At 43.5% G+C, this 18,770-nt stretch overlaps 1 protein-coding gene across 2 annotated transcripts in view; it reads left to right on the plus strand.

Annotated features, from left to right (window-relative positions):
- The window catches only part of DNAAF3 (dynein axonemal assembly factor 3), a 47,753-nt gene that overhangs the window by 25,628 nt on the left and 3,355 nt on the right, over positions 1 to 18,770 (plus strand). For both annotated transcript variants that reach the window (XM_073602854.1, XM_073602855.1), the window contains 3 exons: positions 3,036 to 3,228; positions 5,571 to 5,685; positions 6,702 to 6,776. In XM_073602854.1, the coding sequence (XP_073458955.1) occupies positions 3,036 to 3,228; positions 5,571 to 5,685; positions 6,702 to 6,776 (383 nt within the window). The remainder of the gene's footprint in view (positions 1 to 3,035; positions 3,229 to 5,570; positions 5,686 to 6,701; positions 6,777 to 18,770) is intronic.

Consider the following 18,770-nt stretch of genomic DNA (forward strand, 5'->3'; position numbering starts at 1 on the left):
TGCAACGTCTGATGGTTCGGTCATCCAATGGTCCGGGACTAGAACCACAGCTCTGTGCTCCATTATTTCCTTCAAACGCCACTCCCGACCACTTCCAAAGTCAGGGGCCCTGGACAGCCTCCAGGCCATCGTAGTCAAAGCCTTCCGCGGGGCTGTCATCCGCTGTCCATGGGCACACTTGGGCTACATACCACTGGAGGGCTCTGTAGCTCTCGTCCAACCGCATTTCTGCCCGGATCAGCCTGCTTAACTCGGCTGTCCACTCCTGGTTCGGCTGTTCCCCCAAAAACAGCATTCGCACTTCATACTGCGACCAGTACCTCACATGGACGGAGGGGAGAACTTTTCCCTGGTGTCGCTGCTCCCAGGCTAGCGCTTCCTTCCAGAGCTCACAGCGGACAGAATCAAACCATCCTAGCAGGACCTGCTCTGATACTGGTCCTCTGTGCTGTATCTCCTCTCGCAACCTCCTTCTGAATTCCTCATCCATGGTGGCTGGTATTTCTCCTCTCCTGCTATCCTGCTACCTTGGATCCAGGTGATGGTTTGGATGTGTTCACGGCAAGGAAGCATGATCCCACCATTCCCTCCAAGGCTCTCAAGTAAGTCTTTCAGCGTGGCTCTCCTGCAGGCTGGTTTGGAGTGTCCCAGTAACTGGAGAGCAAATCCCACTGCTGCCAACCAATGTAACGAGCCCCTTTGCTCGCTCGGTTCCACTCTCCCGACACTCCTCTACAGCTATTGAATCAGATTGCAACGTCTGATGGTTCGGTCATCCAATGCTCTGGGATTAGAACTACAGCTCTGTGCCGTTCTAACCCAGTTGTGATAGCGCAGAACAAACACCAGGCAGGCTGTATGTAAGTTCAAACAGGAATCTATCTTTATTGACAAAATACAGGCTTTTATACACTCAAAGTGTAGGTGCAGACCTCCTGCTCATATTACTCTAACAATACAGCTGTAACCTAATTAACCTAATTAACATGAGCTAATTAACTAATCCCTTTAGACAGACTAGATGACTCAGACATGACCGTTAGGCCAGACTGGCCGTCTTGTAGTTCAGAAAATCCAATCAACATTATCACAATCAACATAGACTCTTCTTCACACAATAGCAGAGTTAATTAACACAAATAACAATGGGGATCTAATGACTCTTAGATCCCATAGTAGACTTATTTACAATACACATTTTAGCAGACAATAGACAGATGGGTGTTGGAATTTACATCAGCATCTCCTAACAGTATCTGTCCCAGCATTATGAATCAGCCACTATTCCAATATGGCAAATCCAGGGTCCCCAGAGTCTGTGTGTCCTGGGGGACCAGGACCCGAATCCACAGTAATACCACCTCAAGAGTCCCCAGGCATACAGCTCACAAAGAGCACCGTTCCCTCAAATGCAAGGGCCCCCGATCGATCGGCAAGAGGCTTGCATACAGTCCCCTCCTAAAGTCTCTTTCCCGGCTAGGTCTGTCACAATATCTATCTATCATCACTTTTTTTTCTCATCCCACTTTGCTTGTTTTTAAAGCAGTGTCAAACCCAAAAATGTTGTTCTATTGCAGCGCAACTTAAAGAGAATTGTATTTTTTACTATATATTTTTCATCCTGGAGTGTTCATGGTCCTTCAAAGTCCCGTCTTTTAAAGAACTTATCTTTTACATATTGCAGATTAACAAACATTAGATGTGTTGGCTGCATCTGCTCCCCCCCCACCCCCCCTTTTTTTTCACTTGGTGATCTGGCCAGTAGCACACCTCCTGTATTAGCGAGACACAACTCTGGAGCAATAAGCACAGGAGGAACAGCAGCACTGTCAGTCTGGGGTGGAAGTTATAATTAGTTTACAGCATACAGGTGTGGGGTCGTCCTTCTCCCCCCCCCCCCCCCCTTTTTTTTTTTTTTATTTTTTTTTTTTTTTTTTCCCCGTTTTGGGGTAAAGGTCTTACATGAATAAATAAGCTGATCATTTTATTCACCCCTGCCAGTGTTTAAGTGGTTTGTCTCATCCATCTAAACTGATACATTCTGTTAGAGCTTGAGTATGCTGCAATATGTTTTTTCTCTTGGGTTTAATACTGCTTTAAGGGATTCAAGAAGATGTATGTGGGCCAAAAAAAAAAAAAAAAATCAGTAACATTTTATAACTTTTCATATAAGGCCCCTTTCACACGGACAGCCCACTAGAGGCCACCTGTCAGTTTTTGTGGTGGACCCAATCAGACCATATGTTTCTCTCTATGGAGATGTGTTCGCTGACATCCGATTCTGTCCACTAAAAACAGACAGATGAAGATCCGTTCCCCTTGCTTCTGGTGGATCGGATGACAGACGGTCTGTTTTCCATCTGACAGACCATAGAGAACAGTGGGCTGTGTCCATGTCTGCTCTACATCAGTGGAGTGGACAAAGGCCTGTCGTCCACCTGCTCAGCGGGGATCAGGTAGGTCCGCTGGTGGACTCCGCTAGTGTGAAAGGGGCCTAAGGGTTAGAGTAGCTGGATCAATGTCATGATAATGGAATAGCAAGTTGCTTTCTGACAGTTTTGATTGCCAGGACATGAGTCCCCCCCAATCATTGATCTTTGGAAGTTGCCTCATTGAGAAAAAATGGTTCCAGAGTCAAGGAAGCTCCTGCCTGGTCTAAACGGCTAACCCTGGCAGTGGCTGCTTGGCTATGAAGTTGGGTGAATAATAATTGACCTAAACAGATGTTTTGTGTGATCTAGAGGGTTTGTAATGTACGGTATGTATTGGGTAAGTTCTCGCAATCCCTAAAATGCAAAAAAAAAGAAATTTGGGGGGGGGGGGAATGGAGATGTAAGTGGAAATTGGGGATGTAGGGTAGGATTCATATGGATAGTGTGGAGTAAAGAGGGTTGCATCCCATTTTCTGTACTCCTGCCCTCTCTCCATTATGATGGATTAATAGGAAGCAGTTAAACACATCGCTATGTGTAACTGAAGGTTGTATTTTGTGGTGATATGATACATTTTTTTTTTTTTTTTATTGTCTTGCATAGACTGCTCAAGATCTGTCAAAATTCAACATCACAGCAATGTTTCATGAGTTGGTCACTGGACAGAAATACTCTCCATCAGTACTGAGTAAAGATGAGGCTGAAGACAACAGTGCTTGCAATGTATCTACTAGTCGTGAAACTGAAGCTACTATCCAAGAAGAAGTAACTGAGGAAAAAAACGGGAGTACAGACTGTGAGGATTTCGGCCAAGTTTCTAGTACTTTTTTTTTTTTTTTGTTAGTCTAAACAAAATACCTTGCGTCTGTGCTAGAACAAGGTCACTTTGGCAGCCAAAGTGAAGATGCCAAATTTGCATATTAGGCTGCAACAAAGCATAAGTTCATCTAGTTCAACAAAGTGCACTCCTTTTTCCCACAGGAAAAGAATGGTCAAAAGAGCTTGGCCATATTTATGCTTTAACCCTTTCATGACTAAGCCTATTTTTGAAATTTGGTGTTTACAAGTTAAAATCCGTATTTTTTGCTTGAAAATTACTTGGAGCCCCCAAACATTATATATTTATATTTAATTTTTTTATTTATATTTTTTTTAAGCAGAGAATCTAGAGAATAAAATGGCGATTGTTACAATATTTTATGTCACACGGTATTTGTGCAGCGGTGTTTTTAAACGCAACTTTTTGGGAAAAGGGACACTTTCATGAATTTAAAAAAAAAAACAATCCAGTAAGGTTTCCCAATTTTTTTGTATAATGTGAAAGATGATGTTACGCTGAGTAAACAGATACCAAACATGTCATGCTTTATAATTGCACGCACTCGTGGAATGGCGACAAACTATGGTACCAAAAAAAAATCTTCACAGGCAACGCTTTAAATTTTTTTTTTTTTTTTTAACGGTTACCAGGTTAGAGTTACAGAGGCGGTCTAGTGCTAGAATTATTGCTCTCGCTCTAACGATCGCGGCGATACCTCACGTGTGATTTGATAACCATTTGTGGGCGCGACTTCCGTATGCGTTTTCTTTGCTGCGCGGGGATGGGGGGCACTTAAAATAAATTTTTATTTCTTTTTATACTTATACATTTATTTATTTATTTTTTATCACATTTATTGCTGTCACAAGGAATGTAAACATCCCTTGTGACAGTAATAGGTGGTGACAGGTACTCTTTATAGAGGAATCGGGGGTCTAAAAGATCCCCGATCCCTCCTTTGCACTTCAAAGTATTCAGATCGGCGTTTCTGAATACTGTATTAATTTTTTTTAAAACCGGCGCTCATGGCTTCGTTCCAGTCAATCGGCCAATTTGGTCATCGGGCCTCCAGATGGAACGGGAGGCCCGGTAAGAACGGCGGGAGGGGGACGTCGTCCCCCCCCCCCCCGCTCCCCCGGTATAACAGCCGCATCGGTTGTTATACCAGAAAAGCCAATCGCCGGCTCTAAAAAAAAAAAAAACAGTACCAGGATCATCTCAGTATAACCCCCGAAAGCTGAGTATGCACATCTGCGTACGCTCGGCGGGAAGGGGTTAAAACAGTCTGCCGAGCTGGACAGAACTCAAGGGAGTCTATTTCACACTTTTGTATCTCCTTTTCCTTCAGATGTAACAAGTGCCCCCTTGTCCTCCTGTAATGACAAATTGCACCCCATTGTCGGCAATGGAACAGTTCAAATGGTTGTGACTTTGAAAGATTCCTGCACTACTTTTTTTCCAATTTCATTGCAACTTGCAAAGACTTCTGTTTAAACGAAGTCGCAAGCCGCAATAAAATCTGAGGTGCAAATCGAAATTATCTGCGACTTTGAAATCCTGCCAAAGTAGCGCTATTTCAAAGCCGCACAGGGTGTAAACCAGGGCTTACAATTGTCTCCAAACCGATGACCTGTAAAGGCTTTTAAACTTTGCCTGGATTTTGTGTATGGCAGTTTCATGCGCCCATGCAATTATAAGGCTTGTTAAGCTTGGTATATATTTACTGCTTCTAGGGCTGATCATTTGCAGGTATTTGCTGCTTGAGCAATTATGTGCAAGCGGCAGAAATTCACTGTGGGAGCTGTCAGCTTTCCATTGCTTTCAGTGTAGCTTCTGCTCACTGTTAATAGCCAGGAACCCCTGCTGGGTCTCCCGCATGTAGTTGCCAACAGCTCCATTCACAAGTTTAAATTGGCCCTAAAATTAACATTTTAGGGCTGAAGATTAGTTTACAATCGCAAACATAAGATATTTTCTGAAAGTGAAGACCATTCCGAATATAATGGTGGGAGTTCTATTTTTTATTTTTTTCACACAATATTAGTGCAACGGTTTATTAAATGCATGTTTACAGTATAAATGCGCTAAAGTCCATTTTGGTGCAAAATCTAAAAGGTTGTAGCAAGTAAAATTGCAAGTATCCATAAAACTGCAACAAAATTCACAAGTGTGAATGGAGCCTAATGTGGGCAAAAAAGCGAAAAATGACTATGGAGGCAAAAGGGTTAAAGGAGTGAGTGACCCGAGGCATGAGTAGTTTGAAAACTAGTTTTGGAGATGAGGTATACTTAAGTTTTGTAAATTTTTATCGGTTCTAGATTTTATGAAGATTGACAACATTGAGATTCATTTTCTGCCTCTCAGCTGGGTCAATGAACTTCACAGAAGAAGCAAATTCCTTAATCTTTTCAACCTGGTGTTCTTCTCTTGCAGGTAATGAAACCGATTGATACTGCAAGTTTGGGCTTAACATTATGTCCTTATTGTGTGTTTTTAGTATGTTGCTTTGAAATAATTTTATCAACCACTACAGTATGATAACTTGTTCACAATTTCATCCATCCTGTAGTGTGGTGTTTGTGTTTTTTATTTATTAAGCTTTACTTTTTTTGTTTTTTTGTTATGCATTTTGCATGCTTTTAATTGGTATTTTATATAGAGCACTATGTACATGTTTCTAGTAGCCACTAGGTGGCAAAGTTTTTTTACCTTTCTGTCAGTCTGCACATTTGCTGTACAGCAACTGTGAGTAGTTCAGATTTATGACAATCCACCTGAAATATTGCATTGTGAGCTGCACGGTGCTCAGTGATTAGCACTCCTGCCTTTCAGCACTAGGGTCCTCGGTTCAAATCCCAACCACAACACTACCTGCATTGAGTTTACAATTCTTCCTTGTACTTGGGTGAGTTTTCCCCTGGGTACTCCATTTCCTTTTACGCTCCAATGACATGCTTGTAGGTGGATAGTTGCTGTCTAAACTGGCCCTAATTTGTATGTATATGAGATTGGGATCTTAAATTTGTAAGCTTGCCGAAGGCAGGAGCTGATGTGAATGTAAAATTGTTGGCACTATACCTGTAATTAATAAATAAAATACATTTCCGTTTAACTAGTTTTAATTGGCTACTTTCCCACAGCTTTAAATAAAACAAAAAAAAAAAAAACACTGACCTGTTGTGGTCAGTGGAGATGGCAGGGGAATGAAGGTAGTACTGAATAAATACCTGTATGCCCAGATTTAAATTTTTCATTATTTGGAATGTATTAGCAGCTTCATACAGCTTGGGAGGTCATGAGCATGATGGTAGAAGGTCACAAACTTCTCATATTGATCTCAAATGTAAACTTGATGCACTTGAAATCATGATACAGATGGACAAATGCATCAACTCTAAAGTGTTTGGATTACAGTCAAATGGTTTTTATAATTTTTTTTTTTTCCCCAGCATGGTTCATTATTTGAATGCAGAATACAAGCTGATTACTGCCAGAAAAGCAACACTTATTGTGGAACTTACAAAGTAAGGACACTTTATTGTTAATCTCTAGTTTCTTCAAGGTTTGCAGATGAGGTGTTGCCAAAGACAGACCTGGCTTCATGACTTGCTTTGAACATGAGCAGGCTCCATGGTCAGCCATCTTAATCCTGACATGTCAACCTAGTGTGTGACTGGCTGTCCTAATTCAAGCAGATATCTCATGAAACCCAGAAGAGGGAAAGCAGAAAAAGACCAAATGGTCCAACAAGCCCACTTTTATATCCTGTTATATCATATTAATATATTATATACCGTATTTATTGGCGCATAATGCGCACTTTTTTCCCCTTAAAATCAGGGGAAAATTGCGGGTGTGTGTTATACGCCGATCCCCCGCTGACTGTGAGCGGAGGAGCGAGCGCTGCCGACATACATAGCCGAATGTACTCGGCTAGGTTCGTCTAGCTCCGCCATGCCCAGTCCCGCCCTATGATGGGCATAATGCAGGGACTGGGCGTGACTGTGAGCGGAGCTAGCCGAACCTAGCCGAGTGCACTTGGCTATGTATGTATATTGGCGGCGCTCGGCTCAGCCAACAGGACTACGAGAGGAGCCGAGATACACAGGACCGGCTCTCTCGGTGGTGCCATGTTTAAAAACTGCAGATGGACACTGGGCAAGGCTGCATTGATGGGCAATTAAATTCAAGTTTTTTTTTTCCCTATAAAATTCCCTCCTAAACTTGGGGTGCGTGTTATACCCTGAAAATACTGTGTGTGTGTATATATATATATATATATATATATATATATATATATATATATATATATATATATATATATATATATATATATATATATATATATATATATATATATATATAAATTTTTTTTTTTTTTTTTTTCCGGATCCCAGACCGGAAACCTTCACTGTATGAGAGCCGCGCAGTTCTCCTAGCTCTCATAGTAGCAGTGCTGGAAGTACAGCTCTGGCTTTATTTTCCGACCTGATTTTTATCTTGCGCAGCAATCCGGATCTGGGATAAGCAGCATTACTACTGATTGGATCCACGTTTATGCTGTGCTGTCACAGCATGCAGTATTTTGATCTTTTAAGACAGGGGTATCAAGCTCCATTTTAATTGTGGGCCGCATCAGCATTATGGTTGCCCTCAAAGGTTTGTGTCTGTAAGGCTAGATGTTGAGAGCACCCCACCTCCCTTACATCAGATGTCAAGTTCCCCACCCTCCCTTACATCAGCATGCACCCCCCCTTACTTTGTGCTGCTGCCGGGAGGTGTGCGGGCCACAAAATGGCCTGGCGGGCCGGATTTGGCCCCTGGGCGTTGTTTCACACGTTTTTAAGGAGTCAGATGCTGCTACTGTAGTGCACAGGAACAGTGCTGGGCCCAAAGAAATGAAGGAAGACCTCTCACCATGCTCATCTGACTGCAAGATGGAAGTAAAACGACTTTAGTTTGTTGGCCTTCAGGGTTTTTCACTCCCAGCTTTTCTAGTAACCCTGGCACTAGATGATAGGATTGTTGATTGTCCCTCATTTGAGGGGAGGCAATAAGTTGAGGGGGCATTTGTTCCTTTTGGGTTCTTGGGTTTTCTTACAAATCCAGACTAGTTCTTGGTGGGCTTTCTTCAGTTCTGTATATAGTAAATACATACTTTAAAAAAATCACTGTATAACGCACCAAGACTGATGGCTTATAAACTAGCAGTCACAATTTCTAGTACACCTTTGAGTTACAACTATGGCTATTGTACAAGAGAACAACTATCACACTAATGCTTCGTACACACGATTGGACATTCCGACAACAAAATCCTGGATTTATTTCTGACGGATGTTGGCTCAAACTTGTCTTACACACGGTCGCACAAATGTAATCGGAAATTCCGAACCTCAAGAGCGCGTTGACGTACAATACTTACGATGAGCCGAGAAAAATTAAGTTCAGTAGCCAGTGTGGCTCTTCTGCTTGATTCCGAGCACGCGTGGAATTTTTTGCGTTGGAATTGTGTACACATGATCAGAATTTCTGACAACGGATTTTGTTGTCGGAAAATTTGAGAACCAGCTCTCAAATTTTTGTTGTCGGAAATTCCAACAACAAATGTCCGATGGAGCCTACACCCGGTCAGAATTTCCGACAACAAGCTGACATTGAACATTTGTTGTCGGAAATTCCGACTGTGTGTATGGGGCATAAGTTGTAAATCTCCAAAGTTTGCTGCTGTACTACATGGACCTCCTGTAGAGGTTTAACCTGCTCTTCTAAGTCAGAAATATCCAGCTACCTGCTGTGTTAGAACCTTCTGTTATGTAATATAAAGGGATTGAAAAAGATTTCCAGGCATGGCGTCTCTTTTTACCTCATCCAGTTGGAGCACTTTGCATGCAATAAGAGTGTATAGCGATTTTTGAACGGGGCCTGTGCTCAGCGGTCGACCTCCTGTGTTCAGAATGCAGCAGGGCAACTGCTGGGTACACAACTCCTGAAGCAAGTAAAAATCATTGGAGTAATGACGTCTGCTGCAGTGATTTCCAGTGTGTAGAGGGGTCCCAAAGGCATTGGTAACTGCGGTTACATTGGCCCACGATGTAAGAAATGCTGTACCTGAAATTCTTCTTTTACAACGTGTTTTTTGGAGTATTTTGTTCCCATACAAGACTTGTGGGAGCTCAGTGAATAGAAAAGAACCCAGATCAGTGGTCAGCTGCTTGCAGTATATGTATGTCTGTCTCCCAGCATAAAGGAATGACCATTCATACATGGCCCCAAATATGATTTATTGCTCAGTACTAAATCAAGCACATCGAACACAGCATGCAGCAATGAACAATTTGTGGACTGCAGCTGAGCATAAATCTATATAAGGAAAGGGCTGGTCGGCACTCAGGATGACAGCCAACAAATGGTATTCCTTTATTGAAAAGACATGTACAGCACTGGAAAAACAGCTTGCACATTTTGGACATTTGTCATTAGTCATGTTAGGACTAAGCACTAATGTCTGATGTGTGTAGACTGTTTTTACAGTGCTGTACATGTCTTTTTAATAAAGGAAAATTTTTTTTTTTTTTTTTACAAATATCTGAAATGTGTGGTGTGCATGCATTTTTATATTCCGCCCCCCTGAGTTCATACTTTGTTGAACATCTTTCACTGCAAGTCTTTTTGGGTATGTCTCTACCAGCTTTGCACATCTAGAGTGGACAAAAAGGTAATTCTTTGCAAAATAGCTCAAGCTCTGTCAGATTGGATGCAGAGCGCCTGAACAGCAATTTTCAAGTCTTGCCACAGATTCTCACTTATATGCTTTGATCTAAACCATTCAATTGTAGCTCTGGCTGTATGTTTAGGGTCATTCTGCTGGAAGGTGGGCATCCGCCCCAGTCAAGTCTTTTGCAGGCTTGGACAGGTTTTCTTCTAAGATTGCTCTGTATTTGGCTCCATCCATCTTCCCATCAACTCTGACCAGCTTCCCTGTCCCTGCTGAAGAAAAACCTCCCCACAACATGATGCTGCCACTATAATGTTTCACGGTGGGGATGGTGGGTTCAGGTTGATGTGTAGTGTTAGTTTTCTTCCACACCTAGCATTTTTGCTTTTAGGCCAAAAAGTTTAATTTTGGTCTCATCTGACCAGAGTACCTTCTTCCACATGTTTGCTGTCTCCACCACATGGCTTCTCGTAAAATGCAAACAGGACTTCTTATGGCTTTCTTTCAACAATAGCTTGCTTCTTGCCACTCTTCCATAAAGACCGGATTTGTGGAGTGGACGACTAATAGTTATCCTGTGGACAGATTCTCCAGAGTTTCAATGGGCGTCTTGGCTGCTTCTCTGATTTATTTATTTATTTATTTATTTTTTAATCAAAACTTTTTTTTATTGACAATCAATGGGTAACCGTTTTACAAAAATGGGGCGTATACATTTCCCATTCTGTAATTATACATGACAGCAAACCTATGCATACGTATAACACTGTTACCAAGGGTTAGGTACACATACCTTCCTTCTTCCTTCTTCCTTCTTTCTTCTTCCTTCTTCCTTCTTCCTTCTTTCTTCTTCCTTCTTTCTTTCTTCTTTCTTCTTCTTTCTTCTTTCTTCTTTCTTCTTTCTTCTTTCTTCTTTCTTCTTTCTTCTTCTTCTTTCTTCTTTCTTCTTTCTTCTTTCTTCTTTCTTCTTTCTTCTTTCTTCTTTCTTCTTTCTTCTTTCTTCTTTCTTCTTTCTTCTTTCTTCTTTCTTCTTTCTTCTTTCTTCTTTCTTCTTTCTTCTTCCTCCAGGGTTGTCTTCTGGCCTTATTACCATATAAGTTACCTTCTGCACAGCATATGCATTACAGGAGAGGCCTCAGGCGCTAGAGGAGTGCCTATGTACAGCGTTAGAGTTCTTATAACCTTAGCAGTCTATCCATTATTAATTGGGTTGGAGCAAGGTTGGGGTCATCCAGTTTTGCCATATAAGGTCAAATTTTTTTTGGAGCCTTCCTGTGTCTATATGCCAACTGAGCCTTCGTAGGCACGTTATTCACAAGCCAATAACGTGCTATGAGTTTTCTAGCCAAGTATAGTAATCTAGATGTGTGGACTTACCATATGAAATGGACCTGAAAGTGTGCCTTGGTCTAATGGTCGGTATGCCAAAATAAGGGGGCAAAAACATTCAGGTAGGGGTGTAGTTTTATTAGATTTATCTTTGTTTATTGAGCAAGTTTGGTGAATGCTTGTGCCGTTTCCACCTAAGGAGTGGGGATGTACCGGACGAGGTAGGCAGAGTTTCCCCTGCTAAGTCTCTTAATGATGTGGTCTGGGACCTATGCTGAAATGCTGCCGAGGCTGCCCCGATAATGAAGAGTGACCGGAGTACTGACTGGGGTCGAGGTGTAGACTGCGTAGAACAGTGGTGTCCAAACTATGGCCCTCCAGTTGTTAAGGAACTACAACTCCCATCATGCCTAGTCATGTCTGGGAATGTCAGAGTTTTACAATGCCTCATGGGAAGTGTAGTTCCACAACAGCTGGAGGGCCGTAGTTTGGACACCCCTGGCGTAGAAGAACCCCCAGGTGTTTGATGAACTGGCAGGCACGCAAGGGTTTGCCTGAAAAGGTAATCGGGGACTAGAGTTTGAGTGTACCGGTAGGAGTAACAGTAGGCTGTCGAGTGGTTACAGGACACTGGACGTTGTTTATTTTATGGAGATGGATGTCTATCGCGGGGCTTGATTGCTGGGTTTTAGACTCTGCAAGGTGAAGGAAGAAATGGTGTTGGTAGAGAGCCAACTACTCAGAACTTGGCCTGCGGGATTGCTGCGGGTGAACTCGCTGGGCTGCCAGAACCCGTAGTAGGCTAAGTTAATGGCTGCTTATATGATCAACCTGGGGAGAAGGCCAAATGGCGAACTAGTAAAGATAGTAAACATGTCCCCGAGGATGGCAGCCTGGAATGAACGTACAGTGGACATTGACTGGTGTTGCCAAGATAATTGCACCAGCCTGCGCAGGAAGGACATAACAGAGCGATGCAGACCTGGCTTCATCAAGAAGATCGCCTCGGACCAGTTGTTGGAAGCCACGGCCTGTCCTGTCCAGATATGACCCTAGAGTTGAGCGGCTGCGATGACCGGGTATAGCTTGAAGAGGGAGGAAGTCCGTGTAAACACGGGGTTTGGAGTGTCTCTGGAGGCCATGTTCTTGTAAACCAATGGTGGCCAAAATTTGCAGCGAAGGCTGTGACATCTGTCAGTACCTGGGGTGATGAGGGCGACATGGATGGTATAAACATTGATATACCGATGCACGTAGTACAGGACTTTCCGGCATTGATAGGTCCGCTACCGCCGGGCGTCTAAATTAAGGATCTGCAAGGGGTCCTGTGTGTGGGAGAGGAAGACACAGAATATCGATCCTGGGGTAATGACCTGTATTGCAAATTTGAGCATTCCTGGGAAAGACTGAAGCTGCTTCTTAGTACACACCCGTGTATGGGTGAAGTCTTGGAACTGGCCTGATGCGGGTCAGCTTGTCACGGGGGGAGGCTGGCCTGCGTGGAGTTGTTAGTTCGGAAGAGGTTATTGTAGACCTCGGTTCCGGTTTGTTGAGTTTTGGAGACCGCAAGCTGAAAGACGTAATATGTGTGTGTGTGTGTGTGGTGTGTGGTGTTTTTTGTTTTGTTTTTGTGTTTTTTTTTTTTTTTTTTTTTTTCAGCGAGTCAAGTGGTGTCTACGTAGTACCTGGCTGCTAGTGTCGGTAAAAGTGAATTTGTTAGGCTGTAGATGGCTGCTTGGATGACTAGACTGGGGAATGTGTGAGGTTTGTGACATGTCCGTAAAGATGGCAGTTGTGATGGGCAAGTGTTGCCGTTGGCTATGGGCTGATGCTTCTGGATGCCACGTAGAAGGGATCTTACTGTATGGGCCGTAGACACAGACGGCTCTCCGGGGTCCTGTAAGGACAGGAAATGCTGGATGCTGGCTAGGTATAGCCTGATGGTGTTATGAGAAGGAGCCAGCTGTGTGTGGCAATACGATACCTGGTGTGGGATTGAACCTAAACTCAACTAACCTAAGCGAGAAATGATACAGAAATGACGAGTGGATCGTATGAAGATGCCACTGGAGACAACTGGCTGATTAAGTGCCACTGAAGAATGATGTGTGACTGACTGATTGTGTGCCACTGGGAATGTGTTTGTACTTATTGCAAGAAGTCATGCTAAGATGCATGACTTCAATCAACTCTTGATTGCAAGAGTTGTGCTTAAATACGTGCTTGCAACGATTGCAAAGGAGTTTGTGTCAGTAGAGATGTATTCGCAGTGATTGTGAGAAGTCCGTATTAATGCATGTGCTTGCATGGACTGTAAGGAGTTATGCTTGGATGCGTGTTCGCAATGATTGCGTGAGGTTATGTTTGGATACGTGTTTGCAATGATTGCAAGAAGTTATGCTTAGATGTGTGCTTGCAACAATTGCAAGAGGTTTGTGACTAGATGCGTGCTTGCAATGATTGCAGAAAGTTATGCTTGGGTGTATGCTTGCAATGTTTGTAAGAAGTTATGCTAAGATGCGTGTTTGTAATGACTGTAAGAGTTGTGCTTAAATGTGTGCTTGCAACGATTGCAAGGGGGTTTACGTCGTTTAAGATGTGTTTTGTGGTGACTGTGAAAAGTACGTATTACTGCACGTGCTTGCAAAGACTGCAAGAGTTATGCTTGGATGTGTGCTTGCCACGATTGCGAGAAGTTATGTTTCGACGTGTGCTTGCAACAAATGCAAGAAGTTTATGCTTGGATGCGTGCTTGCAACGATTGCGGGGAGTTGTGCTTTTTCATAAATAAAAAAAAAAAAATTTAGTCCGCTATGAACTGGTTGTAAGGTGTATGAAATGAATACATCTTTTGTATGTTGTATACAATGAATCCTGATATGAATCAGTTTGTAAAGTGTATGAAATGATACCAACATAAATCGGATCGTGCGAATATAAGGGGGGATAGTAGTGAGGCGAAGGTTTTAACCAATGAATTGGGACCATGACCAAACTTCGAAGGAAGACTGGGTGTGGCTTTTTTTTTTTAACTTTGACTGACTTGGAGGAAATGACAGATGACAACCGGAGGAGGGTCTGACTACCTGACTTGAAAAGTGACTTGTAATGTGTTTAAGCGACAGATGCATGAAATTAAAATAGAATGGGTGAAATGTCTATGCTATGACAGAGGCACGAATCGGTGTGCCGTGACTGCGTTTTAAATGAAAGGTGATAACTCGTGAAGGGTTTGCTGGCTAACTTGAAGCAGTAACTTGTAAGGTGATTTGCAATCTAGTGACAACGAAATGATTTGAAATGTTTGCCTTGATTATGAAATAAGTGAAATCTTTGCCATGACAGAGGTCCGGCTTTGTCATGCCGTGACTGCAAATGACCGCGAACCGGGCTCTGGAGCATGTACTGAAATGAGGCAACCGAAAAAACATTGGTGCACACCGGGACGAATCGGTGCACGTTTGATGCATCTGGATTCAAATCGGAGCGCAATATGAAACAACGAAATGACAGAAATGTTTTCACCTTGACCGAGGCTCGAATTTGTTGTGCCGCATTTGCGACTGCCAACGAACCGAGCTCTGGTATAGGTATGGATACGGCCGAAACAACTGGGGCATTCCGTGATGAATCGGTGCATCTCGGATGGTACTGGTTTCGAAACGGTGATGCGATATGTGGGAGTGAAATGAATGGTAATAATTCCCATGACAGAGACGCGGATTGGTCGCCCGATGTCTGCGACTAGCTAAGATCGGGACTCTGAAGCATGTTCAGAAATGAGGCCGAGCCCTGGGGCAGGCCGTAACGAATCGGTGCATCGAAGATGCAACTGGATTCGAACCGGAGCGCGGTAAGTGCAGGTGTAACAGTTAGTTGCCATGACAGAGGCGCGAATCGATCATGCCGCTGTTGTGGCTGACTGCGAATCGGACTCTGGAGCATGTACTGAAATGTGGCAAATACCTGGGGCACGCCGAGACGAATCGGTGCATTTCCATGCGACTGAATTCGTATCGGAGCGTGATACGTGGCAGTGAAATAACCATGACAGAGGTACGAATCGGTGAGTTGTAATGAGGGACTGACAATGAACGTGACTCTGGAGCATGTACTGAAATGAGGCCGTAACTACTGGGGCACACCCCGGAGCGAATCGGTGCATCTTTAGATGCGACTGGATTCGAATCGGAGCGCGGTACGTGACTGAAATGATTTGAAATGTTTTAGAAATGTTCTGAAATGAGAAATGATTTGGTATCGAACTGACGTCGATAAGAAATTGCGAATTGCGAATTACAACGGTTGTCTACTGACGCGTGGTAACAATTTAGACATGCCTGAAATGAAGCGACGTCTACGTCGCCGTGGTTTTTCAAATAACGAGAAATGGTTACATAACAATAGTGCGAGCGGTATGCATTGCGGTAAGGTTGTGAAATTTGCGAGTGATTCGTAAGTTTGATATCGCGGTTTAGTGACATGATATCTAACAATGCGTGAAAACAAAAGTCAGACGGAACCCTACCTGCGACAGCCGAGCCAGACGCGTGGTACGAACTACGAATCGGTAACACGGACTTTGAAACGCTCGAACGGAAATTGCGAATGCGGGAATTTGCGAGACAAGAACTTGCGGACTCTGGTATTTGAATCGTCGGCCTAGTGACGTATATCGCGCACAGGAAACCGACAAGCACCACAGGTGAGCGGGCTCCTCCCATTTGAGTATCAACCGAACCCAGGAGACATATCAAAGGTGTACATGGAATGAGCGTCTGTGCGACTGTCCAGTATATAGCGAGTTTCGGACAGCGCCATATCATGTGTATGAAATCTCCCCTGTGTGCGACCCATTTGGGGCACAAGGGGGAGTCTCTTCTCGCCCCATTCAAATAGTTGTATGGGTGTACGATATGATCTGTGAAGTATAAACAGTTGTGAGATGCCGCAATTGACACCGCAGGGATTGACTCCAGTGCCATGTCCCATTGGTCATCGTCTGTCACCCACAGCCGTGGACCAATGTGTTCTGCATTTAAGTAGAGTTGGATTTTGGATTGTGGCCACCAAGGTAGCATATGCCCTGGATATCAACCCCTTGCTGCTGTCAGCTTGTAGGACCTCCTGTTTTAGGCGAGAACTAGTGATATTCATGTTTATCGTCCGGGTTTGGGTCTGTAATGCATGCCTGAGCTGAAGGTATTGATAGAATTGGTTCTTTGTTGATAATTCCCTGCATAGGTTTTCAAATGATTTGAGTACAGTTCCACTATATAATTGTGTAAAGAACCATATCCCTATTTTTGACCAAGCCCTGTAATTTGAGTAACTCGGGGTAATTAGGGTTAATAGGGGTAAACTCCATTGGGCCATCTACGGATAATGCTTTTTTAATTGCAGATGGCCTGTCTTAGCCGCCTCTTGTAGGGCCCGCAATAGCGGGGGTAGAGGGATAGACCCATACCTGGTGTACACCTCAGCGGGTAGCCTGTCTGATCCAGGAGAGAGATTTGTGGTTCGGGGGGTCTGCTAATCCCTCAGTCAGCTCTTCAATCGTGATCGGGGAGTCTAATGTTTTTCTTTTTCAGTCACCTGGGGAAAGAAACAGTCTCTAAGAAATAGTCAGGTCAGAAGGTGTATTGTTAGTTTTAGATGTATATAAATGTGCGTAGAATTGCTGAAACATTTCCAAAATGTCAACAGTGGAAGTGCTAATTTCTCCATTGGAGTTTTTAATTTCCGTAATGGAGGTAGAATCCTGTTGCGCCTTAGTGACCATAGCCAGTAAGTGACCAGTATTCTCTCCCTCTTCAAAATAGTTCTGCTGCAAAAAATATATCTTTTTTTTTTTTTTTTTTCTGCTGTTGATAACACCACTTTGTTATATAGCGATTGAGCCTCTTTCCAACTATTTTGACTAGCTGGTGTGGGATCCATCACCAGAGCCATCTCCCTATTCTGTAACTCAAGACGGACCGTGTCAACCAGTTCTCTAGATGTTTTCTTAATTCCAGATATTTCCCGTATGAGGAGGCCCCGCAAGAAAGCCTTTATAGCGTCCCACACTACGGCCCCATTAGCAGAGTGTTTATTGAATATCCGGAGTGGGGAACAAAGTTAGCCAAAACGGATTGACTCTCCACATTGGTCTGTTAGATGGGGCTGCCGTGTCCACCCGCACCCAAAAAGGAGAGTGGTCCGATAGGAGGCGGGGTTCGTAGGCCGTATCTAGAACATGAGGGAGCAGCATATCATTACCTATACCTATTCTAGAGAGGCCTCCATGAGATAGTGACATGAGTAACACTGCACATCTGTTACGCTCTCCCCAGACATCCTTCAAACCCATTTCAGATATTAAAGTCCCAAAGGGGGATGCACGTAGTGTCACCCCTCTACTACCAGGACATGTGGACATCCTGTCTAGCCATGGGTCCACAATATTATTGAAGTCCCCCAGGGCCCCCCCCCCCCCCCCCCCCCCAGGCTACACAACAGGAGGAACACAAATTTACCCTCTGTCAATCTGCTTCTCCATACAGCAAAAAGAGGTAGTATTAGCAATCGGCACACTCACTCCCCTAGAAAAGGAGGAGTAAGTGGAGTGAATTGTATTGGAAATTTACGGGTTTTAAGCACGCGGACAGAGTCAGGCTGTAAATGTGTCTCCTGGAGACGCACGACATACGGCTTCATTCTATTTAAATAGTGGAACATTGCTCCTCTTTGTCCCATCACCCAAACCCCTCACATTCCATGAAAGGAAGAGTAAGCCCTTATTAGTGCTAGAGACAAAATATATGGGAGTATTATTGGCCTGTCTTCTATATTGTAGGACTAGGCCCATAATGTAAGAAATCATTAAAAACTGCAATGTTAACGCATACTCGGGGCTCCCTCTAGTGTCAAGTTGAAAAATAGGCAGCTGTGGATTTACCCAATTCAGACTCAGTTGTAATAAGAGATGGAAATAAAAATAAAAAAAAGATACAGTAGTGCTGTAATAAAAATTGTAGAAAAAACAATTCCAGAGTATAACCAAAACCATAGTTCTGGGTCAACAGGACCCAAGTAATCATAGCGTACCCCTCATTGTGAGGGGAGGTGTGTCTGCTCAGGACCAGTTTGCTGGGGGAGCAATAACGTGGCCCAATCAGGCAAACGGAATAAACGATTCAAACAAAAGTTGCCTGCCCCTCCGCATAGCTAATTTCTCGTGCTTGGCACCAAAGAGAGAATTCCTTTTTGCTTTCAACCTTCAGGCTGCCGCCTTTCCAGATTCCGTTCCTCCCTGTCTGTCCAGTGCATGGCAGACATGGGGTTATCAAAAAAGTGCAACACTCCGTTGGCGATTACCTTCAATTTTGCCGGGTAGCGCATGAAATATTGAACATTCACCGCCCTCAGACGTTTCTTGATATCCAGAAAATTTGCTCTTTTGCCTTTTGTACCTCCGCCGAGAAATCAG

The sequence above is a fragment of the Aquarana catesbeiana genome, linkage group LG10, assembly GCF_042186555.1.
Source record: "Aquarana catesbeiana isolate 2022-GZ linkage group LG10, ASM4218655v1, whole genome shotgun sequence".
Lineage (NCBI taxonomy): Eukaryota > Metazoa > Chordata > Amphibia > Anura > Ranidae > Aquarana > Aquarana catesbeiana.